We start from the raw sequence: 27,557 nt of genomic DNA, 5'->3' as shown, positions 1-27,557 counted from the left end.
TAAAGGATCGATAATTTTCATTGCTCTTACATCGCAAAATTCTGCCCTGGACTTCTTGACATAATTGTTTCGCAACTTGACTCGCTTTCAGATTTAGTGCTTCAAGCTATAACCTAAACTTATAACTTATAAGTAGTCGAAGACAGCGGCAAGCGGGAGCAAACTAGCAAGTTGGTAGGTCAAAGGATCAATAAAAGCAGTTGGCAAAGACTTGGAAAAAGAATTGACAAAAATTTCAAGTGTCCTCTTGTACTAATGCCATGTTTGATTGTTTTCTTTCTCTTAAAAATCTAAAGAAGGAATCACAATGAGTTAGGCTTAGATTAAGATAAACTGAAAGGAATTGAAATTAACTGAATCGAACTGAAAATAAGTCTAAAAAAACAGGATTTAGTCTTCTTTTAAATTTTATGTTCAATCAATTTCTATTTGAACTTAGATTATATATTTGATCCACGGGTACATGGTTGTATTATACTTATGGTATAGCCAGGGCTCATGGGTGGTTCTGTAATAAATTTTGCAAATGAACATAATTTTTACTTTTTCTTTTGAAGGGAACATAATTTTTACTCATTGCTAATCATTTTATTTATTTATTTCCTCCTCTTTTTCATTGTTATTCCTACCTCCAATATTTTCTCGTTTCTCTTGTCCCCAAATTCCTCTTGCCTTTGTTTCTCACCTCCATATTTCTCTCTTCTCAATTTGTTTTCACCTCTGAATTTTTCTCACATTGTTTCTCTCACTCATTCATATTTGCAATCTTTGTTGAAATAAATGAATGGCAAAAACAAATCTTGGAGCTTCGAATTTCATCAATGATGGAATTATTTCTAGATTTGAGAATCAAACATTAGTTTTCGGATTCTTCAAGGGTGGAATTGATGATCGATAATGCAAAAGATGAATTAAAAATCAATTTTAGTTTTAGATTTCTCTTACTTTCATTGTTTCTCTGACATCAAAATTTCTCTTTCTTCCATTGCTTCTCACCTCAAGCATGATTTCTCTCTGCACATGACCAATGAAATTGGTGAATTGTAAAATATGATTTGAGGAAGTTGGATCTCACAATAGCAAAAATAAAATGTTGAATTTTCGTAGTTCATTAATGGTGAACTTATTTTCACATTTGAAATCACATTGTAGTTTCAAAACGAGCAAACATTTATACTCAATTGAGAAAATAAGCGAAAAGGTTTGCTTATTGCGGCAAAAATATTATTCCTTAAATTGGAATTGTATTATCTTGTTACAATTATGTTATATTTACTTGATTTTTGATTATGCAAATATAATATCTTTGTCTTATTTATCGTATTAAAACCCAGGCAAAATTTAATCTGTGAAATAGACGAGTAACTACTAATTGCTACCCCTTTCATGCCACAATATAAGTCCTGATTTTGTTTTTGCATGGGGAATTAAGGTAAAGTGGAATCTTGTTTTATTTGAGTAAAAAAATTCATTTTTATTGGGAAACACTACATTATTTTTTTCTTTTTAACAAAAAATAAAAACTGGACATTAATTTTGTATGGTTTAATGTGTAGAGGAGTTCAATAGAGTAAAAGATTCCATTTTGTTATTAATAATGGTGCATTGGAAGTTGAAATTATATATTTTGGAAATTAAGTTATTTTATATTGCCAGTATAAAAGTATGAGCAAAATTTTCAGATATCAAGGCCATTTTACGAAAATCATAATTATGTAACATACGGGTCATAGCCACATTTAATACTCTCAATACAATATCATGAAATTCAAAACACATGTTATTAGTTTTAAAATTTAGATAGAACTATCTCATGAGTTCTTAAAGTCTAAAAGCATTGACTATAGTCATTGAAATTGATAATAATATGTCAAAAGTATTTCATACTAATTCAAAAGTATTTCATACTAATTCAAATGTATTGAACAAATTTTTCTCTTTATATAAGTAAATAATCATGAATTCAACCATTGATTTCCTATAGCTGACAACTCATACTTTAGAATACCTGTATATGGGAATAGCAAATTAAAATTCACTTTTTCAAACTTATATGTATGTTTCATTTTTTACATTCTTAACTTTTATATTATCATTTTTATAGATTAACGGGTTAAATACTTCCAAGATGATTTAAGGAGAGATAATATAAAATCTTAAATTTATTAAAACAAAACCTTCCCGTGCAAGTGGCACAAGTCTAAAACCGATTCTAAAATGTATTCTTAGGGCCTGTTCTCTTTGGCGTAAAACAGCTGAACTGAACTGAATTGAATTGAACTGAATTGAACTGAACTGAATTGAACTGATCTGAATTGAACTGAACTGAACTGAATCGAATTGAACTGAACTGAACTGAACTGAACTGAATTGAACTGAACTGAACTGAATTGAATTGAATTGAATTGAATTGAATTGAATTGAATTGAACTAAACTGAACTGAATTGAAGTGAATTGAATTGAACTGAACTGAACTGAAATGAATAGTGATATGTGAGAGTAAAAGTATTGTCAAGAGCTGAACTGAACTGGTCTGAACTGAACTGAACTGATCTGAACTGAATTGGACTGAACTGAATTGGACTGAACTGAATTGAACTGAACTGAATTGAATTGAATTGAATTGAATTGAATTGAACTGAAAATAAAGTGGGGAGAACAGGCCCTTAATACACTATATGATTATAAAAACTTTAAATCACAAGCTAATATTCAAACTATAATTTTACGAGACCATCCTAAAATATTAAATATATAAAACAAAAAAATTCCCATGCATGTTGATGTATTTTTTGTTTCATTTACGTATTTATCAATTTATATATTTATAAGACTTTCAAACTTTGAAATGTTGTAACAAATATCGTGATATATAATTTTACGTTTTATAATCTTTTCAATTTTGAATACTTGGATTCTAATAATTATGAATTAGATAAATTGGAATAAAAATACTATTTAATAAATAAATTGCAACCCATAGATTATGCAGGGGACTAAATCATATTTATATAAAACCTCTCGTGTATTTTGCACGGATTAAAAGCTAGTAGAGTAAAAGATTCCATTTTGTCATTAATAATGGTGCATCCCATAATATTTTGCATTGGAAGCTGAAATTACACATTTTGGAAAATAAGTTATTTTCATGAGGGTATTTTGGGCATAAAAATAAGACTTATATTTTAGGAAATATAATAAGGAAACAAAACTCATATTATGAGACGAAGTGAGTAATAACTATTGCATCTTCATCTATAAAAACTTAAGATTATCAGTAAATAATACTCCTTCCACCCCATAATATAGTGCCTACATTCGTTTTTAGGTGTCCCAAAATGTTATGCTTGTTTTCTTTTTTGTTAATTTGCTTGGACAAAATTATTCTCAATTTCTGCACAAACTTTCCAAAATACCCCTACTTTTCTTTCAAAATATGTGTCCCTATTTATTGTTTTACACCATTCCAAGAAACATTCATAGTTTTTTTATTTTTTTAAAGAGAAAAATAAAATTAAAAGCTAGTTCAAGAACGAAAGTATCAAATAAACATTTTCTTAAATATTTTTTTGAGAAATCCTATTACTCCTATTTTCTTAAGTTTCGTGAAAAAATGAGAAGTGAACACTATATTATAAGACGGAAGGAGTACAAATGAAGTATTGCTTAGTGGTAATCCTGTTACAAGTCACAACAAGAAGTCCATGAAGGGCCCTTTTCCTCCGTGTCTGCTTGGTTGGAGCATTAAGCACTCGTAAGTCGTAACAAACACGTCTTGACCATGAAAAATGCAATCGCCTTTTCAAATAATTTCTTAACATTCTATGTTTCCTATAATTGTAAGGTGTTCATTGGGTATTTTTCTAACTTTCTTGTGCGATCTCACCTGCTCATGATGCAAAACTAGAATTATCATCAGAGTTCATGGCTAACACGTATTCACATATTAGTAGGTTTTCACATTAACAAAAACAAAAAAGACACAAAAAGTGTGGGGTATGAACATTTTTATTCAGTAGCGAATTTAGAAATTATATAAAATGGAAACACTAATTATACGTATCCGAAACAGTAATGTCAATGTAGGTTGAGATCTTTTTTTTAGTATCGATTGAGGTCTCTTCTACTACTAATTAACACTTCTATCTACATTTATACAATAAAAATTATTAATACTTCTTTCTCCATATAATTTTTTTCCAAGTAGAGTCAAGTGACTCCCCTCCCATCAACATGCATCTACCACTGTTTTTATTATCAATAAAATAAACAATTTCATGCTTTTTTTTTTGGTGCCTGTAATCATGTTTTCCTCCCTTATCTTTTACCTTTGTTATTGTATAGAATTGATAAGCATCTATAAGAAGCGATAAAAGTCTCCACCACAACGGACCAACGATTGACAATAAGTTTAACCTAATCGTGAACAGTTTGAGCTCGATTTATTGGAACTCGGCTCGAGATTTTAACGAACCAAACTAAGTTATGACAAACTCAACTCGAAGGCTTGGTTTGTGAACATGCTCGATTACCTTTTATATATGGAAATACTGTAGTATGTATGTATACATAGATATATTTATTCTATATATTACACAATAATAAGTTAATAGTTCTATTGTCAAAGAATAAATTCAAGAAAACAAAAATACTTGAAAAAGAAATATAAAGAAAACGATAACTATTTCATTTGTGGGTACTATTTACCTAACCATTTTAACTTATTATCTTTCTACTAGTTACTTATTATCGTATTATCTTTATACCTTAATATTCTTCTTTATATTTTTACTAGTTATTATCCTTTTACTAGGTACTCAATTGTCTTTCTTTTACTTGTGACCTTTCATTTGTGGGTACTATTTACATAATTATTTTATCTCTTTTTAATTTCAAAAACATAAGTAAAAACATAATCATGCGAGATTGTTTCAATCCTCTGAATGTGCACTTTCCAAATACTAGTATATAATTTTACAATTGTTTTTTATATATAACTCAAAATATTAAGGATTGAAGTTGTGTCTCAAAAAATGGAAAAAATAAGATATAGCAAGTACTTTATTCATTTCGTTTTATATGCAACAAAATGATATTATTTGTGAGATATAAAATATTCAATTATTGTATTTAAAATGAAACAGAGGAAGTAATAAAAAACAGGGTCTATAGGGAACATGATATAAATATATGATGGTACTAGACTGGTTTGAATATTTTTTTGGTCTTCTTTTTTAATCTTGAATTCAAAATTCGGGCAAAAATGCAGTACGTGAGACAAAGTAATTCACCAGAATAATTATTTTGGGGGAATTATTACACGCTTGATAGCAACTTCTAGTTGACTACTAAAGAAGTTTTTTCTTTGTCTGACAGAGTATAATGTGAGCTCTCACTTGATTAGATATTTAGATAAAATTTATATTGTATGATGTCCCTTGTTTGAGTAGAGCAAAACATCTGTGATCTGTCAATTTTTTTAGTATCTTTATGTTTTGAAGGACAACATCTGTTGATACTTGCACTGTTGCACAGTTGCACTTAAGACTAAACAGTAGCATTCCTTTTTTAAAGGGTAGTAGTAGCATTTCTGAATACTGCCAACGAAACAATCTAAAAACCAAGTTCAAATTTTGATCCAAATATTGCGAGCTTAAATAGGCGTCTCATCGTGAGAAGTTAAAATGACCTCTTATAAAGGCGTTTTTGACATTTTGCGCAAGAAGATAAAAACAAATTCTGAACTTTGGTATCAACTTATACCAAAATTTAGTAAATTTAATAATAATACCAAAATAATTCTTATATTGGTACTGGTACCTAGTGTAAGTGAACTTTGATATCAACTTTGAGTTTCGGTATCAATCATACTTACTTTGGCACCAGTATACTTACTTTGTATTAACTTTAAACTTTGGTATCACTAATACTTCCTCGAATACCATAATTCTTACTTTGTTACCTCCAAATTACTTTGGTACCTCTTGTGAGAAGCCAAATCGCCTCTCACGATAAGACGTCAAGAGTTTCTCAAATATTACATCTTTAATAATTTTTCAGAAGTATCATACCGTAGGTCATAAGTCTTAAAACCTGCATCTTCTTGAACAAGTGATTCTTAAAACTTTCGCTTTATTTAGTTGGATAGAAAACATTTTTCAATGCAAATGACTTTTTATGGAAAAAAAATAACAAGGTAAATACAATAATTGTAGATTAGGTATACTTTGTTCAGGTTATTGCATGGGAAGTTGTAGAATATATGAAAAACGGGTTATTATCAAACCCACTTTATGTTGCAATTGTTTGGAAATAGATAGAAAGTATCAATTATCAAATAGAAGAAAAACATATCAATCACAAAGACAATACAAAATATAAAAAAGAAAGTAGGGATTTAAACTTGTAATCTATTGTTCATAACACCTCAATTTTAACCATTAACTCAAAACATTTTTGGTATTTTTACCTATCCTTATCCCACCACATGAATCTACTCAATCCATCAATGTCTTTAAACAACTTTATCTTTCTTACTCGAAGGGCCAAGAGTAAACAAATGACTCATATTGTTTTACAAAGTTCTCATAATTTTTTTCGTTCCTTAGATCTAACATATTTTATATTTGACACTATTAACAAATTTATATTTGAGCATCTTCTAATAAATATACGCAAAATATACTTGTGCAGGATATATTGGATTAATGAATTCGCTTCTAATATATGTTTTTTAAAATGCCAACATTTATAATTCTTACTTATACCTAATTAAAGATATTAATGGTCAAAATTGTATACTAATATTCGTAAAAAAATGAGTTAGTTTTGTGTGGAATGACCTAATTCACAATAATATTTTTGTAGACCAAATCCACTTATTTAATATAGTGACCCTTTTTTTTCATATAGTAACCTTTTAAAATCTTGAGTTACACTATACAATTACTATCTACCATAGCGACTGAAATTGGCCTCAACACCCTGAACTATAACTTGAGTGCACCCAACACCATCAGGCATCAACTATGAGTTTATGACTAGTAGCCTAAACACCACCAACTACGGGGTGGGACGCAGTCTGTACCACCAACTATGGGGTGGGGTGCAGTCTGTACCATAAAAATCCACCATCTTCGGCAGCATATTAAGTTTCCGCCCTCATTTATGGTACGGAATGCACCCCACGTCCCCATCCCATAGTTGGTGGTGTTTAGGCTACTAGTCATAGTTGGTGGTGTTGGGTGCACCCGAGCTATAGTTCAGGGTGTTGAGACCAATTTTGCCTTTTTTTTACTGTAATATATTAACTCTTTCTCACATTAGTTTATTATGATAAAATTTTCACTTTGTGACATAGTAACTTTTTTTGACATAGTCAAACTTTACAATTTATACCTACTCATCTTTTTTATATATTTTTAATATAGTGATTATTTTTTCATAAATCATATTAATAAACATTAGGTCCACACGAATTCAGTCTGAACCAAGTTCATATAAGTTTTTTTAAAAAAAATATAGAAAGAAAATACTTAGTTATTTTTTATATTGATGCAAATGGCCAAACAATTGTCAAAGTTCAAAGATTCAAAGCAAAGACCACATACAACAAATACTTAACAAGAATAGCAAAATGCTTGGATAATGGTAGAGAGTTTCTTTTGCCATAAATAATGATACATAAAAAAAAAAGCTTTCTTCTAGGACAGGTAACATCTACATGATCTATATAATCCATTAGTTTTGACTGTTGACTCCATCACCAAATGATTTTTCTAGTTTTTCTACCAGTCAAAGCCAAAAATTGCGGCCTTCTAAACTTCAATAACAATGCACTTCTCATCATTTTCGTAAGCAATGAGAGTGAAATTACCATTTTAGTCTTGCCTTCATCACATAATTCACATCTGTCTTCTTCTTATTCCTCTTATGTTATGGTTTATTCGTCTTTTTGTCAAAGTTGCTACCATCACTTCTTTGCCCATACTTGACCGGCGTGTACAAGGGGTACGATTACCATTACTATATCTGAACCTTATATTATGAGCAAATCCCTATTTTTGTATCCGATATATTAGGTATTTTTTTCGAGAGGAGAGTAGCCTAATATTTTTTTTTCTTATAAATTAAATCCAAAAAAAAATGTATAATAGAGCATGAAACTATGAATTTTTTATTTTTTTATTAAGGAAGACGATTGATAATTTCTATCAGCCTTTGGCATGCGGGGAAGATCAGTTGAAAGGTTGGGTTCAAGGGTAACCGTTCATAAAATAACAGGCCTAACAACCCACTGCCACCACAAGTAAATTTCTAAACATACAGTTTGGATGAGAATTCGAATCCTGAATTGTCCTAAAATCTGGAATAACACTTCACTGAGCTATCACATCTCCATCCCAAAACTATGAATCTATGATCTATAAAATATAGATACCAACTAAGAAAAGGAATCAAAGTACTAATAGACTACTACAAAACAAAACTTTTAATATTTTTGGGTGTGGTCATGTGCAAGACTGTGGAATATTCAATATTGTTCTAATTGATTCTTTTTATGTGTTTGTTAGATTTATGAGGTGATCATTTTGGCCCGGCCCGCTGGCTCGGTCCGGCCCGTTTTTGGGCCGGGTTTTGGGCAGAATTTTTCGGCCCGCAGGCCGGGTCCGGCCCGGCCCGGTCATTTTTTTTTTTTGGGCGGGCTTTGGGCAAGCTAAAAACGACTTTTTAGTCTATTTTTTGGCCCGGCCCGTTTTGGCCCGCAAAAGCCCGGCCCGAAATAGCGGGCTTTGGACACAAAAATTTGGCCCGGCCCGGCCAATGGGCAAATTTTTTTGGCCGCGGCCCGGCCCGAACCCGGCCCGGCCCATGATCACCTCTAGATTTATGTAGACATATATTTTAAAAACATGATTCTGTTTATATGTAGTTTTTTTTAGTAAACAAAATAATATACTAATGATTAAAAGAAAGTGCATTAGAGTTTGAGAAGAAGTGGAACATCCTACGAATAAAATTCAAGGATTTTTATATCTTTCATGTTATCAAGTTTAAATTGTAGTCATATGTACCTTGGTATTGTGCAAGTAGTTTATTAATTGTAGTCATATATACTTTGGTATTGTGCAAATAGTTTGTTAAAATGATCAATAAGTTGTAATGTTTATTATTATTAATATAGTCATACGAATCATATATTTAATAAAACTGACTAAAACAACTTTAATATTTTATATAAAAAAGCACTCTATTAAGTTGAATTATGCATCATTTTAGTAATTAGAATCATTTCGTATAGAGTTTAATTTGTCTTGTAAGAGATCGCCTACTTTTAAACTAAAATTAGGTAATGGTAAGCCCAATATTAAAAAGAGAATTAGCCTAATAGTGACTAGGTTAATTTCTTTCAGTGACTAGTTTAATACATTTAGTGACTAAGTCTACTTTTATATTAAAATTAGACCGTTTCTTTTAATAATTTTTGTTTCGTATGAACTTGATACATAAAAAACCTAATGAATAATTAATGGAACATATACCTCAGCCAAAATAAATGGAAATTTTTGTTGAAAAAGATCTTATATGTTACAAATTTTGTGAAAAGACATCTTATATACTATGAGTTTTGTGATAAACCTTATATAACACTTTTTATTTGAATACCCACCTCTTCGATTTCTTTCAAATTTTGTGTCATTGGCCATTTCTTATTCCTTCCTCTTTGTGTATCAAGTTCTAGCCAAAGATCATTTTTTTTTTAAAAGGTAAGATGAGATCCTTTGTAAAGAGAGAGGGGAAATTGGAGATTTCCCTTTGCAAGAGGTGAGACTCGATCCCAAAATCTCTGAGATTGGAGGTGATTCCAGCACCATTAAATTATCACCTACTGCTCAAGATCATTTTTAATTAACTTATGCATGATTTCCATATACAAAGCTTTAGAAAAAAATGAAGGATCAATGACCAAACGTTGACTTTTTGAACATGATCTAACAAGAAAGAAATATTAATACTTTATACATACATGCAAATAAGGAGAAAAAAACAATTATAAACTTAATTAATATATCTCCCTTTTGTGTTAAAGAAGAAGGAGAAAACAACAAGCTGGGAAATATGGGCTGTAGAATCTACATATAACATATCTAACCAAGGGCCAGGTCCAGATCATTATAAAGTCAAAGTCAACACGATGGTTGGAAAAATAATGCCCTGTAAAAGCTAAGGGCACTTTTGTTGTTTGCGTGTAGCAACTAGAAAAAGGTCCGGCAAGTTCTATCATTTTAATCTACACATCTTTATACTTTTCACGCATGTCAATGCAAAATTTTGAAAACATTTATCATTAATTTTTTATTTGTAAAAATTATAAAAAGTACATATTAATAAAATACATATTAGGATAATCTAACAAGATCCCACATGACTATATTTTCATCCGCATATAATTCACAAATGATGGTCAAAGTGAAATTTGTGAATAGTGTAAAATATCAAAGTGGGTAGATTAAAATGAAACGGGAGGAGTATAAGAACTCGCTAAAAATTTAGAAGTTAGCGTATTTTGATTGTGATATAAATGATAATTTGAACTTAAATTCAACTAGAATATAAACCTTTGAAATGAAAAGTAAGAGCTTAACCGTCAATGCACTATGACTTTGTTGTCTAGTATTTTAAATAAAATATGATAAAGTCTTGTAATAATTATAGTTAACTAAAAAGACTTAATCATCAAGTATATACACCTCTAACATTCTTATTACGTAACTTACAAGAGAATATTAATGTAATATTCTTTCACCACAATTCTTTTTAAAGTATTATTTTTAAACTCAAACCTTTCAAATTTTTTCACTTAAAATTTTCAATTTCAAACTCAAACCTCTTATCACGTAGTACGTGAATTTTTTTATTTCTTAATAGACAAAAAATATAAAAAGTAGCAAAATAAATTATAAAATTTAAAAATAATAACATATTTGTTTATTATAACTTACCCGAGACATTTTATGAAGGGATCGTTAGATTGTCTCTCCAACAAGGCTGTATTTTCCAGCGATATAAGCGGGAGATGTTCCACATTGCAAGATTTGTTTGACGATCGTAGTTTTTATGAAGGAAATTTTTGTTTGATTCAACTTATGTATTTGTTTGATTCGATTGCTTATGTAGATGTCGTATGACTTTTTATTAATGAATTAATTTTACTATTCAAAAAAAAAAAAAAAAAAACTTACCCGAGACATAGCAGCTCGGGGAAAAAAAAAACTAGTTTATATGAATTAAAGCGAGTAGAATGAATAATAATAATTGAAAATGATGCTATATTATTCTTATATAATTAATAATCACGAAGTTACTTAAATAAACACCAAACTAACACGATTCAAACATAAAATAACCTGGACCACATCCCAATTTAACTAAATTGTCATGTTATGTAAGTATAGTGTTTCATATATTTGGACACTAATTCAAATTCAACTTGAAACATATAACAAACATGACTTGTGTTTGAATTGTGTGCTCCACATATTCACCAATGTAGACCATAGTAACTTGGGTATGATATTAGACGAAAAAAATTGCACTTTATTAACCTATGGGAATATGTTTAAAAAAACAATACAAAATGATATTAAAGAAAAACTATAAGGAAAAAAAAATGACAATAACATATATCCGTATGTTATAAATGGAGATTCAAGGTTTGAGTTTTTCTTTTTTTTCTTCAATAGATTTCAATGTGATTCTCCATTTTTGAAATATTTAGTTTACAATAACATATATCTGTATAATCTAACGATGTATTAAAAGTTAAAGGCTACTTCGAAAAAAGCGCGTAAATGTTTGATGCACATAATATTATACTCCCAGAAATTGGAGTTGACTCAAGTTGTGTGCTTTTCCATCTTTCCCAACAAAGTTTAGTATTCAATTCTTACCTTAAGCATTTGACTGGGATTTAAGGATAGGGGTTGGGGGTGTTTGGCTCGTAATGTGTCTTTGGGTGAAGGTCCCGTGCAAGGGCGAGGATTTTCTTCTTACCTTTTAAAAAAACATAATTAAATACTTCACCTGTTTTTCAAGTTCTACTATTTACTCTTTGCACGTTTGTCAACGCATAACTTTGAACAAAAACATATAATGAGAAGAATCCAATAAAATTTTATGACTTTCCCTTATAAACAATATTTATTATAATCAAGGTAAAATTTGTGAACAACGTCAAAAGTCAAAATTAGTAGAACAAGGAAGTATGGTCTAAAAAAAATAGTATGGTTATAGCCTATTAAGAGCCTGTTCTCTTCGACATAAAACACAAGAACTGAATTGAACTGAATATTAATATGTGAGAGTAAAAGTATTGTCCAGAGCTGAACTGAACTGAACTGAAAATAAGTTGGGGAGAACAGGCCCTAAGACTCAGGGTCGGTTCTCCCTAACTTATTTTCAGTTCAGTTCAGCAGCTCTGGACAATACTTTTACTCTCACATTCACTATTCATTTCAGTTCAGTCCAATTGTTTTATGTCGAAGAGAACAGACCCTCAGTTATTTGGACTGAATTCGACAAATTCAATTCAATTCATTTTAGTTAGTTTCCTCTCACGATTTTTATTCACTTCAATTCAATTTATTTAGTTTTCTCTCATACTTTTTATTCACTTCAGTTCAATTCAGTTAGTTTCCTCTCATAATTTTTATTCAATTCAATTAGTTTCCTCTCATAATTTTTATTCACTTTAATTCAATTCAGTTAGTTTTCTTTCATAATTTTTACTAGTTTTTATATGCACGCGATGTGTGCGAAGATACGTAGAAAATTAATTTCTTTTAGGAAATGAAGAAAATTAAATTGATTATGAATTATTTCTAATAAATTAGGAATATTTGAATTGTTGATGGTTTTCTTTTTGTAATATTTTTTTATTTTTTCAATTAATTAGGTAGTTTTATTTTTTATGTTTTCATTAAAGTAAGTAGTTAGAATTCCCTTCAAAAAAAAAAAAGTAAGTAGTTAGAATAAGGATGTTATGAGGTTAAAATGGAATTTCTAATATTTTGGTGTCCTACCCCTCTTCCCATATATAATAGAGATTCATTTCAATTCAATTTAGTCAAATTTAAATAAATTAAGATGAAAATCGATTCACTTCACACAAATTCAATTCAGTTCCGTCCAAAAAATGAAAACATAGTCTAACATTACATCAAGATAATGAAAAAAAAGAAAAAGGAATGAGAACAATAGCGCCATAAATGTACCCGCATAACTGCATATAAATATAGACACATAAAAATTTCATATTGGATTCCCATATTCGTACGTCGACGACGAATACAGCAAAAACAAATAAAAACCCGAAGAAAGTCGCACACGAAGAACAACACGAAGAACAAAGAAGAAAGAAGAACAACAACACATTAGTTGAACAAAGTCGAACAAAACCCTAAAAATTTCAATAAGCGATTTTTGTGTGACCAAAACCACAATTCAATTTCAATTTCTACCTTCTTTTTTTTATTATTGATTGTTTTGGAATTCTTCACCTCCATTAATTCTTCATATTTGAGCTCCCTCTCTCCTCTGCAATCAACGAATTAAATGAAGACGTCTTTGAAGAAATTGCTTCATCATCATAAAAACAACAACAAGGATAGAAAAATTCAGCCTCTTGCTCAATTGGATGAACTTGCTAAAGCTTCTGAGGTTTGTTTTTCGTTAATTTTTGGGTTCGATATTGGATGATTTTCATTATTGTAGCGTTAGAATTATCGTTGATGGAATGCTTTAAATTCTGATTCTCTAACATGATTTTTGGCTGAAAATTATATAATTAATGAATAATGATGGTATTATTATAGGAGGTGATACAATTGGGAGAATATTTAGATTAAATTCCTTGGATATTATGGATTTATTTCATTAATGTTGGGATTTTTAATGATTTATGAGTTAATTGTAGAGTGTTATGTACTTTGATTTCATAAATGAAGAATGTTTGACTTCAATGGTGTTAATTGATGATAGTATATTACTAGTATATAAGTTCCCCTCTTTTCCAGTTGTTGGTTAAGATCAGTCATTTTCATGTCGTTTTTTACCCTCTTTGCCAAGCAATTACATGCCTCTTATTTTGAATTAAAGTGGATTGGATGCTTATATGATTGCTTCTTTAGACTCCATTGATTAAAGCGTGTTTGGTTCGGAGGAAAGTCCGTTAAGTGGAAGGGAAGAGGGGTTGAACTTGTGGCATATCTTCTTCAAATAAGGATAACCTTTTTCCAAGTATAGGATTATAATTTTCAGCCTAAGAGCAGTCGTTCTCCTTCCTTAACCAATTGGAAGAAGAATTTGTCTTGTAAGAGATTGCCTACTTTTAAATTAAAATTAGGCGATGGTAACTCGGTTAATTCATTTTGGTGACTATTTTAATCTATTTAGTGACTAGATCTACTTTTATATTAAAATTAGACCGTCTTTTTTAATAATTTTTGTTGGAAGAAAATGTGAAAACTAGTTCTGAAAAAGGAAATTTCTTCCAACTAAACAATGACCTTTGAAGAGAGTAGGAGACTTTTTGGCCCATTCACATCAATTGGTAGGAGCAAACAAAGTTAGTGGGTTAGGGGAAAAATATTGGGGTTCTTTTTTCGTTTTTGTTGCTGTTCTAAGAGGTGATATTGGATGTTGAACCTACTCTCCACTCTTAAAGCATTATAACTCCAACCTTTGTCATGTGTTTGTTTTCTTTACGACATAGATTGTAAATTGTTATAAATGGTGGCAGAAGTAATAAATTTTAGTGTGCTATTGCCAAAAAAAAATCCAATGTCAATGTTCATGGTAATGAATGACTATTCCTAACATGTCGTTTTTCTTCATAATTTTCATGTATTTTCTGCATAATTTTTTTATTACTACTCATTAATACCTTTTCAAGTGGTAATGAATGGTGGTAAAATTTGGCAAATAGAGATGTTTAAGGTGGACAAGCAATACTGTGGAAATTGATATAAGACTTTCTTTACAAAATTTAAGCAATAGGTAAAGAGAGGTTTGGGAAAAATTAAAAGGTTTGAATTAATATAATAGGATTTAACTAGTCAACTGTCAATTGTCTAATTTGAGTGTTTGGTAAAGAAAAATTTGAAACAGCTGATTGGCCCCAATAAGCTCTTTTTGAAAAGTTGGGGGAACAACTTTTTGACATCATAGGTTTGGGATTGAGTGAGATAAATTACATTTATGTCCCAAAGTTCTTAAATATTACATTTATGAACAATTAAAACTGTACAATAATCATTTAAGTCCATGTCCTTATTGGTCATTTTGCATAGTTAAGTAACAATCGACTAACAATTAGCTAGTTAAACTAGCTAAATACAATAAACTACCAACAACTACCAGCTTTTTGCTAATTGCCAAATAGGGCCTAAAATTTATTATAAGTATTGATATTTAGTATTGCTTACCAAATGGGCCTTTGAGCTACACTTGCTATCTTCACACAAGAGACTGCTTTGAACAAACTTTTAAAAACCAATTTCCAAAAATAAAAATGAAGTTGAAAGGAAAAGAGTGCTCTAAATTGATATATTTTATTTTCAATCTGGTTTATGAAAAAATGTTATTTCCCCTATCAAACGGCCGCCTTAGATCCATCATCCAAAGGGATATTTGTTATGATTTCATTGGTTATCTATGTTGTTTAGTACGAAGAGTTATTGGATCTAACATTTGGCTGTTGTATGTTTGGAATTATCCAGGCCATGCAAGACATGCGGGACTGCTATGATAGCTTGCTCTCTGCTGCTGCAGCGGCAACAAATAGTGCATATGGTATGTGAACAAACTAGCTCTTGTTTTATGGCTCTCTTCACCTTTTTATAAGTAAATTTGATCTTCAAGTGTGAGCCTTCTATTTCTTTCCGGCTGCGACTCTTTATATAACTTTTGTCTGAGAATTGAATATAAGGGTCAACACTGGATGAATATTTGATTTAAGCATCAATCTGTATTCAAATAAATGAACTTAGCACAACTTATCAATATTGCAAGACTGACAGAATTAATAAGTTGATTTTTCCTTCCCAGAGTTCTCCGAATCTTTACGTGAGATGGGCGTTTGCCTTCTTCAGAAAATTGCATTGAATGATGATGAAGAATCTGGTGAGCTTTCAAACTCTGGTTCTCTTGTGCATGTGTTTTGCATCTTCAAATATACCATCTGCTAGTTAGTTGTCATGTGTCATCCAACTTTTCTCATGACTGTTAACGCACAGATTGGCTTTGTGCCTTAGTATGTATATTCTGACTGCAGTACTTATAAGCTCTTGTTGTCAAAGGAAAGTCAGTTCTTACTTCGATATTGATGTTCACTTTTCATGCTTTCCATGTTTGTCTGTTGCTCCTTTTTGCCTCTGTTTCTTTATCTGTTGCTCCTTCCTAATGTCGTAATGTACAACTATTTTGTAATTTTAGAGTTCAATTAGGCACTATATCTTACATTTTCATCAGCAGGAAAACCATCCTCCGCCTGTGTTTTCATTATCGACTTTATTTGTTGTTCATATTTCCCTTTTCAAGTGCATGAAATCTCTTGATTTCTTTAGCAATTGTTGTTAGTTCTTCCATTAATCCAAGAATTTTCAGACATAATAGCCTTTTGGACATATATGAGGTTCTTATCTTACAAATATCCGCCTGCAGGAAAAGCAATGCTAATGCTAGGTAAAGTGCAGTTTGAACTTCAGAAACTTGTTGATAGCTATGTAAGTCCATTTAGTGCTTTGCATAGGCAAATTTGGCATTATAGTTCTTTGGTTTTCTCTTGTTTAACTAATCTTGTTTGTTCACTTTTCAGCGTAATCATATTTTTCAGACAATCACAGTTCCATCAGAGTCGCTTATAAATGAGCTTCACACTGTCGAGGTTAGTTCGCTTTTTAATTCTAGTTATCCCTTGGTTTTCATCCACGTGTTTCCATTTACAAACTACTTGAGTGTTTGATTAACTCTTGACTACGTGAGTGTTTCCATAAAAACAAGTGATGTAATTCTAGTTTATTTTTTAAAAACATAGAGTTATTACAATATATTCTATGTTTATAATCTTTCTTTGTAATAACTCTGACTACCTGAGTGTTTCCATGTGTCTTGAGTGGCCTTATGTGGGGGTAAGAGGTGAGGATAGGGACTTCCTCGGTGCCCTTAATTAATTTACATTTCAATTCTTCTATATCGAGTGCATTGAGTTGATATCTTTATTTATGTTGCAGGAAATGAAGTATCAATGTGACGAGAAAAGGTGACATTATTTCTAGCTTTTTTAATCCTTGATTTGTAACTTTTTCCCGATTATGCAAATAGCCCTTAAGCTCGTGTTCTGGGTTTGCAGGGAGTTATATGAGTATATGAGAACAAAATATAGAGAAAAAGGTAGATCTAAAAGTGGGAAGGGGGAGACTTTCTCATTGCAGCAACTACAGGAAGCAAAAGATGAATTTGATGAAGAAGCTACCTTATTTGTCTTTCGTTTGAAGTCTTTAAAACAAGGGCAGTCCAGAAGCCTTTTAACTCAGGCAGCACGTCATCATGCTGCTCAGGTTGTTTTCTGATCATCGAGCAACTTCTTGTTCTTCTTCACTTTAGTTGGTCTCTCATGGTTTCATACTGCTAAATGCTAATATATCTTCCTGCTGGCAAATAGCTATCTTTCTTCAGGAAGGCTCTTAAGTCTCTTGAAGCAGTTGAACCACATGTGAAGTCGGTGACTCAAGAGCAACATATTGATTACCAATTTATTAGCCTTGAAGATGATGAGTCGGAAGATGTTGAAGATGATGATTACAGTGATGAAGATGATAGTAGTGGCACCTCTAGTGCGGAAGACGAAGAAGAATCGAGATTTGATTGTCGACGTAACGATCGGCAGCTCAGTTTTGCTTCTGCTGCAAGATATACTCTGCAGGTTGGTGGTATTTACTTGCTTTTGGTTGAAAGAATTTCCATATATGATCTTTTTCGTCTTCTCAGTTGTGAGATTTCAGTTTTGTGGTAGATCTGCTAATAATGGAACAAGGAGTTACTACCCACATGAGATTATCGCAGAAGGATTTGGAGATTTTTTTAAAAAAACTGATCTGCATACATAAGGGTCCTCATAAATCCGTAATGACTTGAACAGCTAAAAAAGGCTTTCCAGTTCTATGTTGTGGTATTGACATATCCAAGTGCTTGAACAATCTTATGATATGATTCATTTTGTCTCAGTCCCTACCATTGTCTTCACCATTTTTGTGTCACTGGGCTTTCCGAGTCTGATTATTTTTGTTAGTATTAAAGTTCGGTTTAGATCATTTCAGAGAAGTGTGGCTGTCATCTGATATTGCACATATGCAGGGAAATGTGAAAAATAGCCATGAAGATTCTTTTGTAAAAGATCGCAAGATCCTCAGCCAATCAGCCCCGCTGTTCCCTCAGCGAAAATTTGAACCAGCAGAAAGGATAAGACAATTGCGACCATCATCATCAAGAAAAATCAATTCTTATGTTTTGCCTAAGCCAGGGGATGTGAGTAGGATCTCTGCTGGATCTCAAATTTCTGTTTCACAGACACAGACCAGGTCAAACCTGAATATGCATTCTGAAAATCTATATCATTCATACCCTCTGCAGCCAAACACATATGAAAAGCTTGTGGGAACTGAAACTTTGTCTGGGCCAATCATTCTGAACTCAAAATCAGTATTGAAAGAAAGCAATAATAACAAAATGCCCCCACCTTTGACTGAGAGTATTTCAATGCAGCTGCTGAAACCTCAGACCACATCTAGTAGCAAGAAACTCAAACTACAATCCTTTTCTGGTCCTTTAGCTAGCAAGCCTTTGTTAACTAAGACCTTATTCTCTACTGGAAATCCTGTAAATGCTTCTGGTGTACCGCCATTTTCCTCTGGACCCATTTTGAGGAGTTCCGTACATCGATCATCATCCCCCTCTAAGATATCTCCAACTGCCTCACCAACTTTTACCTCTCCAAGAATAAGTGAGCTTCATGAGCTCCCTAGACCTCCTGTGCACGTAATTTATGGGTCCGGCAAACCTTCAGGCGGTGTTGGATTTTCTGCACCATTGGCGTCAAGAAGTCCAGAGATCACCACTACCAGTAAATCATCCATGGCTAAGAAATCATCTCCACTACCAGCTCCTCCTCTGGTTGGTTACTTCTCCATGCCCTTGAGCGTTGCAGGGACAGCGACAAAATTTCCCCTTTCCAGGGCTTCGGAAACTTCCCCTGGTTCAGAGAAGTCGGAAGATAACTTCTCACCTCCTGCGACACCAATGATGTTTGCGACTCGACTTTCCAACATAAATTGACATGGACCATCTTGTAGGCTTCTTCTACCAGAGGTAATCTTCTCGTTTATTATTGTGTTAGAGATTTATGTTTAAAACAACTAGTTATCTGTTATAGCATCATTGCTTGGATGTTCTTGAAGAGTTTTGCTATTTCTCTGTTCTGTAAGTATTTGCACCTGTACTCGACCATTATGAAGCGAGTAGCCTCATATTCAGAAATAGGTTATTATATTTGTTATTCTCGCAGAATTTGTTTGGCTTTACACTATCAAGCCTTACACTCATTATTTGCTATTTGTAGTCTGTACAGGATGAAATATTCATTTAAGATCCTTGTATATATAATAGTCTCTTGATGCATGGTCTTACACTTTCAGATCTTTTTGACCTTTTACATAACTCAATAGCACTGTAAAGTTTTTAGTGTGCTTTGTAGGGAAAAACAAATAAATTATGCTGCAGTCCCCATGGAATTGATTTTTAAATCTAGTTTTCTGCCTGCCAAATTACTTGTTATGATCGAGGATAGTGGGTTGACTGTGTGGCAAGCCACTTACCTCCCACACTCCTGAATTGGGGTACAAATCTTCTTATCCCCCATCCCCCCCCCCCCAACACACACACTTCTAGATAAAGGTTTTTGGTTACGTTGCCAAAATGAAAAAAAAAGTTGCTTTTTTGATCTAAAACAGATATTAACCTTCCAACCATAATATTTAGGGGTTCGATTCTCATTATCCGAAGTTATGGCATTCTGGCCTAAAGAGTAACACTAACATTTATCAGTCTAAATGATTGAGGTTTCCTTAGTTGTGGGTTGGGATCTCAATGACTCAGCGCTGAGATATACTCCCTCCATCCCTTAATGTCCTATACAATATCTCTTGTCTCCACACTCCCACTCTCTTTTGAGTTTGCCACCTCATCAATCTAAAATTGTCTACATTAATGGAAGTGGGTGAGGTGGGAGGATTATAGTTATATGGCACACTAGATGAGACACCATATGGGACACATATCTTCATTGCTCATCTCCCACACCTTACAAGGGCTGTGCCATGAGCATGCCAATTAATTTTTGTGAAACAAAAGAATGTACTGCTTTCTGCAATGTTTTTGCTTCCTCCTTGCAGTAGTTTTATTGGACAAAAACTTGCTGCTAACTAGAGATATGTTACTCAATCTTGCAGGTCTTTCGTGTGGTTTGCACCCATGTAGGATCTATCTGCTCGTAAGTTAGCTCCTAGAAGATCACAAGAACAAGTCTGTACAGATTTTGCTTGTTCTGTGACCATATTTAGTTTTGCACACAAGTCAGATATATACGTGAAACGGCCAGTTTTGTTTCAAGAGTATAGGTTAAACGGCACAAAACCATTGGAGATGATCTGCTCTTCTTCAATATATGATAAAGGTTTCATCCGGTAGAAAATGTGCAGAAAGTTCTGCCTTCTGGTACTTGCTGAGGTTAGGCCTATTGTATATTTTGCAGTTAATTTTAGATATCATATTTATTTGTTCATATCAATTTTTTTGTAATAGAGAGGAGATAAAAGCTTATTAAGATAAATATAGTAGTTGTAATACAGCAGTTGTTTCACCATAATAATAGATCACTGCATTAAATCTTAATCAAAGTACTTTGTCAATGTCACATGTGAAGGCTCTTTTGTCTCTAGTTAATCTTTGCGATTCTCTTCTCTTTGCATCTATTCATCTATTGTTCAAACCAAACCACTAGCTGAGCGTTCATTCTCTATCTATCCGAGTGTATAATGTGCGTGTACACTCAAGATTATTTTTGCTCATGTGGAGCTCTTTTCATTTTGCTTATTTCACTCAATTGGAGCACTACAGATGAGCTGAGCAATGAAGTTGTATTATATTCGACGTATATCTGGATGTATGATAAAAGTTGTAAATAGATAAAGACAGACTCAAACAAAACCAAATATATAGAAATTTATGAAATAAAGTTAATCAAGCGAATCTAGATTAATTATGGTGAGTATTGCAACTTTGCTCAATAAGGACCATTGAGAGGGGGGGGGGGGGATATAAGAAAAGAGGCGATTGTAATTCTTCTGTTCAGTCAGTTAACTATTTTATAAAAAGATGTGGGAAGAGAGGAAGAGACAATTAAAAAAATTCATCTTACATGTACATATTTTGAGAGGAAAGAAAGTTTAGTTATTAGGTCAGAGCTATGTCTAGGATAAGGAAAAATTTCTTTTATTAATATTGTACTTTAAATTTTTAACACTAAATACAACTTGGTCTAATGATTAAAACTTTAGTATAATAGTATATGAATTTGAGGTCACAGAATCAAATCTTATAGTATACTATTTTTTATTTTTTTTTTATTGTATATGAATTATATTAAGTAAAACGCCTCTAGAGAGAGCATAACACCATTCTTTGCTCGGGAACGTCTTTTAATATATTTATATAGATACTCCCGTTTTCTATCATTTATTTTCTATTGGTACAGATTGTTCTCACAAATTCCATTATAAATATCAAAACCATATATGGAAAGTAGAAACATTTTTAATTATTGTTCTCTACCTTTTTTTTTGATAGCATTTTTCTCTACTTTAACATCAGCTTTTTTCTACCAAGAAGGTCCTTCATGATAGAGACTTAGTTATGAAAATGTCCATTAAAAGTATATGCATGGTATAAGACTTTTTTTTACTCAAACTTGTGCATCTTAGTTTTCACAGTTTCACTTGCTCCAAGAAAGTAAGTCCAAATAAGATTAGTTTCTACGAATTACTAATAATGTATAAACAAGGTTACTAATTAGAATTACTAAGGCCCCGTTCGTTATCGTTTTTTGTTTTCAGTTTTCATTTTTTTTTGAAAACTAAAAACCAAAAACTAGAAACCAGAAAAAGTGGTTTTTACTTTTCAGTTGTCAGTTTTCAAAATCATCATGTTCCTAATAAATTTGACTAATTTTTTATTCATTATAGAACATATATCATATGATTTTGAAAATCAAAAAAATCAAAAAACAAAAAATCACAGTAATACCGAACGGGTCCTAAGATTTTGATGAGGCAACTAGTAATCCATATATAGAGACACGAACAAGCCCAAGTGAAAGTTATTGATTCACACATAATGCCCACCATCAACTTAGTATACTTTCTCGATTTCTATTTAGATGCTACACTTTTTAAAAAAGTGTTTCAAATTAGATGCAACACTTTTTTTTTTAGGGAAATAAATCCTCTCTCTTCTATCACATGCCCATTTTTCTTTCTCTGTATCTTTCTCCTTTCTAAAAATTACCTAAGAGTTTGCAATTTCAAAAGTGTAGCATCTAAAAAGAAAAAGAGAAAGTATAACCAATCTCCGAAAACGAGATGTAAATTTAGGTTATGCTTATAAGCTAGATATATGGCCATTAAGTTCACATAAGTTAAATCAAGGATGAGTCATTTCAAATCAATAATTCAGGTGAATATAACGTTTCCATGTACCCCCAATAAGAAAATGGAAAATGTCTCTCAGTCCACCCAAGAAAACAGAAAAAAAAAAAAGGAAAGGAAACAAACTACTTCTAAGTTTCTAACCAATCTCAGTCAATCTATACTATTACTTAGGAATTAAACCAGTCTCATGATAAGTAGTTGTGGGTGTTAATTGATATATTACATTTCAGGGACAAAACCAAAGTGAAAAAATTAAGGATTTATCCAACACTAGAGTTTTTGTCTAGTTATCAGACTGTGAATCCAAAGGATTACTGCTTGTTTTCCCTTTCTGATGCAGTATAATGTTAACTATGAAATACTCCAATTACATAATTGATTTATAGCCAAATAATCTTGGGTCTCTCCTCAAACTTCAGTTACATTCTCTTCCGGAATCATATCGCACGAACCCGAGCAACTCAGGTCCTTCTATCCTGGGATTGTTCACAAAACTGCATAGCAAGAGAACGAAAAAAAAAAACTCATTTGTCAGTCCAGCAGATGAAATACATGAATGGAGGATAGCTATCTTCAAGTAAAGGAGCAAACGTAAATGGCTAAATTTTTATCATGAGTCTGTGGACTGTGGGAGACATTTTTGTAACTTCAGTAATTTAGCCAAGTAGAGATTTTTCCAAGTAAATTGATTGTGAACCGTGATCACCTCTGTTCTGTAAACTTGGAGAAGGAACCCGAAGTCGGAAAGGTACCGCACAAGTTATTGTTTGACACATTTCTGCAGTGCCAAGAGAAAATTATGAGAATATGGGACTTTCAAGGAGTGTTTGGAGGGGGGGGGGGGATATGATTTGAGAGACGTACAAAATCTTAAGGTTCCCAAGCTTCGTAAGCTCTCTAGGAATTCGTCCTGTCAGATTGTTGTTGTTCAATCGCCTGCATACACGGTGAGCCATCATTTGCAGCAATTACATGTTATAAAATTTATTAATCCGGCTATCTGGAGAAAGGTTCTCTAGCATACAGGTGAGAGGTGGTACAATTTGGTAAATTTGCTTAGTGTGGCCTACATCAAATCCTCCTCTGTATGCTGAAAACAAGTTCTTCATTTAGCCGGTTTCTAATTTTATAGAGCCTTCAACAAAGCATTTGATTCAGTACAGTTATACAGATGAGAGAGCTGAAAATGAAGTCTAGAAGAACAATTTCATTACTTACAGGAACTTAAGGTTGGAGAGCTTGGAGAGTGACGAAGGAATTGGACCAGTGAGATTATTGTGAAACAAATCTAAGCTCATAAGGCTCTTCAGTCCACCAAGCTCCTTTGGTATTTCGCCTACAAAGTTGTTTGTGTAGAGTTCCCTGATAAAAAGTGCACCAAGATAAATCATTCAATTGAATTCATCATCCATCGTCAATAATGCCTCGCTAATAGCTACTTCTCTAAGTACCAACTTAAAGTACAAGGCCATCAAATCATCAAAAACCAGTACAACATTCACAGTGCTTAGCATGGGTGGTGTGTAGGTCCATTAAAATCTCAGTTTACACAGGATGTACGGCTATCCACGATCACATACTTCATCCGTTATCTTTAGTTGTTGCACTTTGAAATGTTAAAACAAATATTGATATGTAAAATAATGTTTGAAATGTCTCAATATCAAAATATAAACTTTTACAATTTTTACTTACGGAGAATAATGGACTTCAAGGACAAAAGTTGTGTGTTTGCAAATGTTAAAAGTCAAAGTAAACCAACTTATAAGAACAGAAGAAGTACATAAAACTGATTGTTAATTACCCAGTTTGTAGTTAGTTTTTTCTGATGAATCCCAATTTATAGCTAGTAAGTAATGTACATGTCGACAAATAGAAGGATTAACAAGTCCAAGTAGGTAATGAATAGTCACTAATGCCCTAAGACTAAAGATAATTGCTAGCTCCTCAGAGATAGGATTAATCTAGCTCTAAGAGAATTAGGTTTCTTTTTTCTCGAAAATACCCCTTATTTGGTTAGGGAGTTCCATACTTCCATAATTGTTGTTACATATACTCCAAATTACTAGTACATGTACATCCACTCTTAGAGATCGATGTATCGGTCCTCTCTGGTGATAACAAAATTGACACATCCGTTACATAATTGGTTGAGAACAGTGTATATTGACACTAGTCACTACTATCCTTAAGTTTTGTACTTCCTCTGTTTCGTTCAAATGCAACAAAGGGGTATTATTTGTGAGATATAAAATATTCCTTTGTTGCATTTAAAACGAAACGGAGGAAGTACCTTGCATGCTCTTAGAAAGGGAAGTAAATTCAACAAACCTCGCGCTCTTTGCAGAATACTTAAATAAATAGCTCAACTCTTTACACATGAACTTCAAACAACATATGATAAATTTTTTCTTCTTAAAACTACTTTATGACAATAGGGAAATGAACTTGAATGCAGCAAGAGAAAAATGGCACAAGTCCATTTCAGATGCAATAAATTTTTTGACAGGTAATACAAGAACTCTTAGATCTATCTCTTGAATACAACTTCAACTGCTATAGATGAAATTAATGGGAATAAAAGACAGAGAAATGGAAAACATTAAATGTTGAGAATATACTATACTATACTATACTATATTTTTCCATATATATATTGACTTAAGACAGGGTAATTAAGGCAGTACTTACAAGTATTGAAGGCGTTCAAGCTTTCCCAACTCCGGAACTAATTTACCTGATAGCTTTGCGTTTCCCAGATCCCTGTTATTCAATATTTCATCCACTAATTAACACTTAAATTCAAATTTTAAGTGTCTACCCAACAAAAGATTAAAGAACAAAAACTACTAAGCTCAGCAAATTATCAGAGTTTTATAATATTTGGTGTAAATGAGGGACTAAGGGTCTGTTCTCTTCGGCATAAAACAATTGAATTGAACTGAACTGAAATGAATAGTGATACGTGAGAATAAAAGTATTGTTCAGAGTTGAACTGAAAATAAGCGGTGAAGAACAGACCTAAGTGTAGTAATATAGACGGGATTCAATCCTAGGTCTCGGGTATCAATGTTTTTAAGCTATAGTAGTTCTCTTTAAACGAAATTTCAGCTAACAATCATCAACTATTTCATATTAGCAATAATTAATAAACCAGTACTAAGTTATAAACAAAATTTCACTAACTTGCCAAAATTTCTCTCTTTTTTTCTGGGATTATGACTAATATGAAAATAAAAGTACAAGTAAAGATAAAAGCTTTAACTAGATGAATTTGTTATACATGAAAGCTCAACTAAAATAAAAAGGATTTTTCCTATTATAAAATTAAAGGATTTTGTCTAAGAACTTGCCAAGTTTTCCTCTCCTTTTTTCTGGGATGATGACTAATATGAAAATTAAATTTAAAATTCCAACTAGATAAATTTATACTACATAATAAAAGCTCAACCAAAAATAAAAATAAATGAAAGGGTTTTCCTTTTTTTTTTTCTAAGAACTTACCAAATTTTCTCTCCTTTTTTTTGGGATGATAACTAATATGAAAACAAAAATAAAAGCTTCAACTAGATTAAATTATAACAAATAAAACCTCAACCAAAAATAAAAAGATTTTTCCCTATAAAAAAAATAAAATAAAAGAATCTTCATGATAATTTTCTGTCCAAAAATACAAATGCAGGGAACTAATTATAGAAAGACAAAAAAAAAAAGTGAGAAAAATTACAGGCGAGTAACTCGATTATGATGGTCACAAGTAACATGAAACCAAGTACAAGGATCAACAAGGGTTGGATCCCAACTCTGCAACACATTTCCTGGGTCAATTACTGCTCTTCTCAATGCAAATAAAGCATCCCCTAAAACATTATAAAACATAAAAACAACAACAAAATTTATAAATGTAAGTATGTAACATAATATAAAAATAATGAATTCATGTGGTTTAGAAATAAATTAGAAATAAAGAAAGAAGCTTTTAAATTGAATTAGATTAAACACTTAGTAAAAAAAAAATAAAGTTATTACCTTCTAAATTAGCAGCAACAGTGAATAAAAATGGTGGGAAAGTGAGAAGAAATAAGAAGATTATTGCATGGATCACCATTGTTAAAAGCTTAAAAGAGAGAAAAGTGCAGGTTTTGAAGGTGTGACTAAGTGCACGCTGATTGTATGAGAAGATATGAGGAAAAGAAGAGACAAGAGTGTACTTGAGTTGAGTCAGAAGTGGGAGTTTTTGTGTGTGAATTGGGGGGATGAGTTGCTAGAAATGTGTTTATATAGAGCCAACAACAAAGCATGGATTTTTAGAGCCCATAAACTTTGGATTTGTGCAATTTTTAATATTAATAAAGGAGGGTTATGTTGGAGTAATTTTATCTGGTTTTATCTTATTTTATGTGTCGTTGTAAATTGAATTTGTAGAAAATTATTAGCATTTTGAGAGTCGGTTCTCTTCACCTTATTTTTGCTTAATTTAAAAAAAAAAATTAAATAAGAAAAGTCACGTAAAGTTATGAAGAATAAGACAAATTCAAAAAGTCTGAAGACAATAAGTTCAAATAACTTAACGTTCAACAAGGGTTACCAAAGTTCAATTTATATTTATACTCTCTTCGTTTCTTTTTAATCTACACACTTTCCTTTTTGGTTTCACTAGTGGAAAAATGAAGAAGGGTTGCGCTGAAAAAGGCTTGTAGGGCTGCGCTTTTTGACAGCAGCCCTTTCAATAGCAG

The 27,557-nt window shown here is 32.0% G+C and overlaps 2 protein-coding genes across 2 annotated transcripts; one reads left to right on the top strand and one right to left on the bottom strand.

Moving 5' to 3' along the window:
* The first annotated feature begins 13,316 nt into the window (after positions 1-13,316).
* LOC104897494 (hypothetical protein) lies at positions 13,317-21,029 on the top strand. Its single transcript, XM_010684377.4, has 10 exons — positions 13,317-13,720; positions 15,781-15,853; positions 16,109-16,183; positions 16,724-16,785; positions 16,878-16,946; positions 17,293-17,321; positions 17,412-17,619; positions 17,724-17,984; positions 18,416-19,426; positions 20,566-21,029. The coding sequence occupies exons 1-9, from the start codon at positions 13,616-13,618 to the stop codon at positions 19,391-19,393; spliced, it is 1,860 nt and encodes a 619-aa protein (XP_010682679.1). The 5' UTR covers positions 13,317-13,615; the 3' UTR covers positions 19,394-19,426; positions 20,566-21,029.
* Positions 21,030-22,967: 1,938 nt separating this feature from the next.
* On the bottom strand, positions 22,968-27,084 carry LOC104897492 (leucine-rich repeat protein 1). Its single transcript, XM_010684376.3, has 7 exons — positions 26,851-27,084; positions 26,549-26,681; positions 25,513-25,584; positions 24,040-24,183; positions 23,686-23,757; positions 23,528-23,599; positions 22,968-23,315 (listed from the first exon to the last, which is right to left on the bottom strand). Exons 1-7 carry the CDS (start codon positions 26,927-26,929, stop codon positions 23,237-23,239), a joined length of 651 nt encoding a protein of 216 aa, XP_010682678.1. The 5' UTR covers positions 26,930-27,084; the 3' UTR covers positions 22,968-23,236.
* Between the last annotated feature and the right edge of the window lie 473 nt (positions 27,085-27,557).

Source organism: Beta vulgaris, chromosome 6, assembly GCF_026745355.1.
Source record: "Beta vulgaris subsp. vulgaris cultivar EL10 chromosome 6, EL10.2, whole genome shotgun sequence".
Lineage (NCBI taxonomy): Eukaryota > Viridiplantae > Streptophyta > Magnoliopsida > Caryophyllales > Amaranthaceae > Beta > Beta vulgaris.
This window is presented reverse-complemented; position numbering and strand designations above follow the sequence as displayed.

Coding starts and splice junctions, on each gene's coding strand:
- LOC104897492 (XM_010684376.3), bottom strand. CDS start 26,929: ATGGTGATCCATGCAATAATCTTCTTATTTCTTCTCACTTTCCCACCA. Junction 25,585..26,548: donor CATAATCGAGTTACTCGCCT/GTAATTTTTCTC, acceptor ATTGAATAACAG/GGATCTGGGAAACGCAAAGC. Junction 24,184..25,512: donor CTTGAACGCCTTCAATACTT/GTAAGTACTGCC, acceptor ACTTTTTATCAG/GGAACTCTACACAAACAACT.
- LOC104897494 (XM_010684377.4), top strand. CDS start 13,616: ATGAAGACGTCTTTGAAGAAATTGCTTCATCATCATAAAAACAACAAC. Junction 16,947..17,292: donor ATGAGCTTCACACTGTCGAG/GTTAGTTCGCTT, acceptor TTTATGTTGCAG/GAAATGAAGTATCAATGTGA. Junction 17,620..17,723: donor CACGTCATCATGCTGCTCAG/GTTGTTTTCTGA, acceptor GCTGGCAAATAG/CTATCTTTCTTCAGGAAGGC.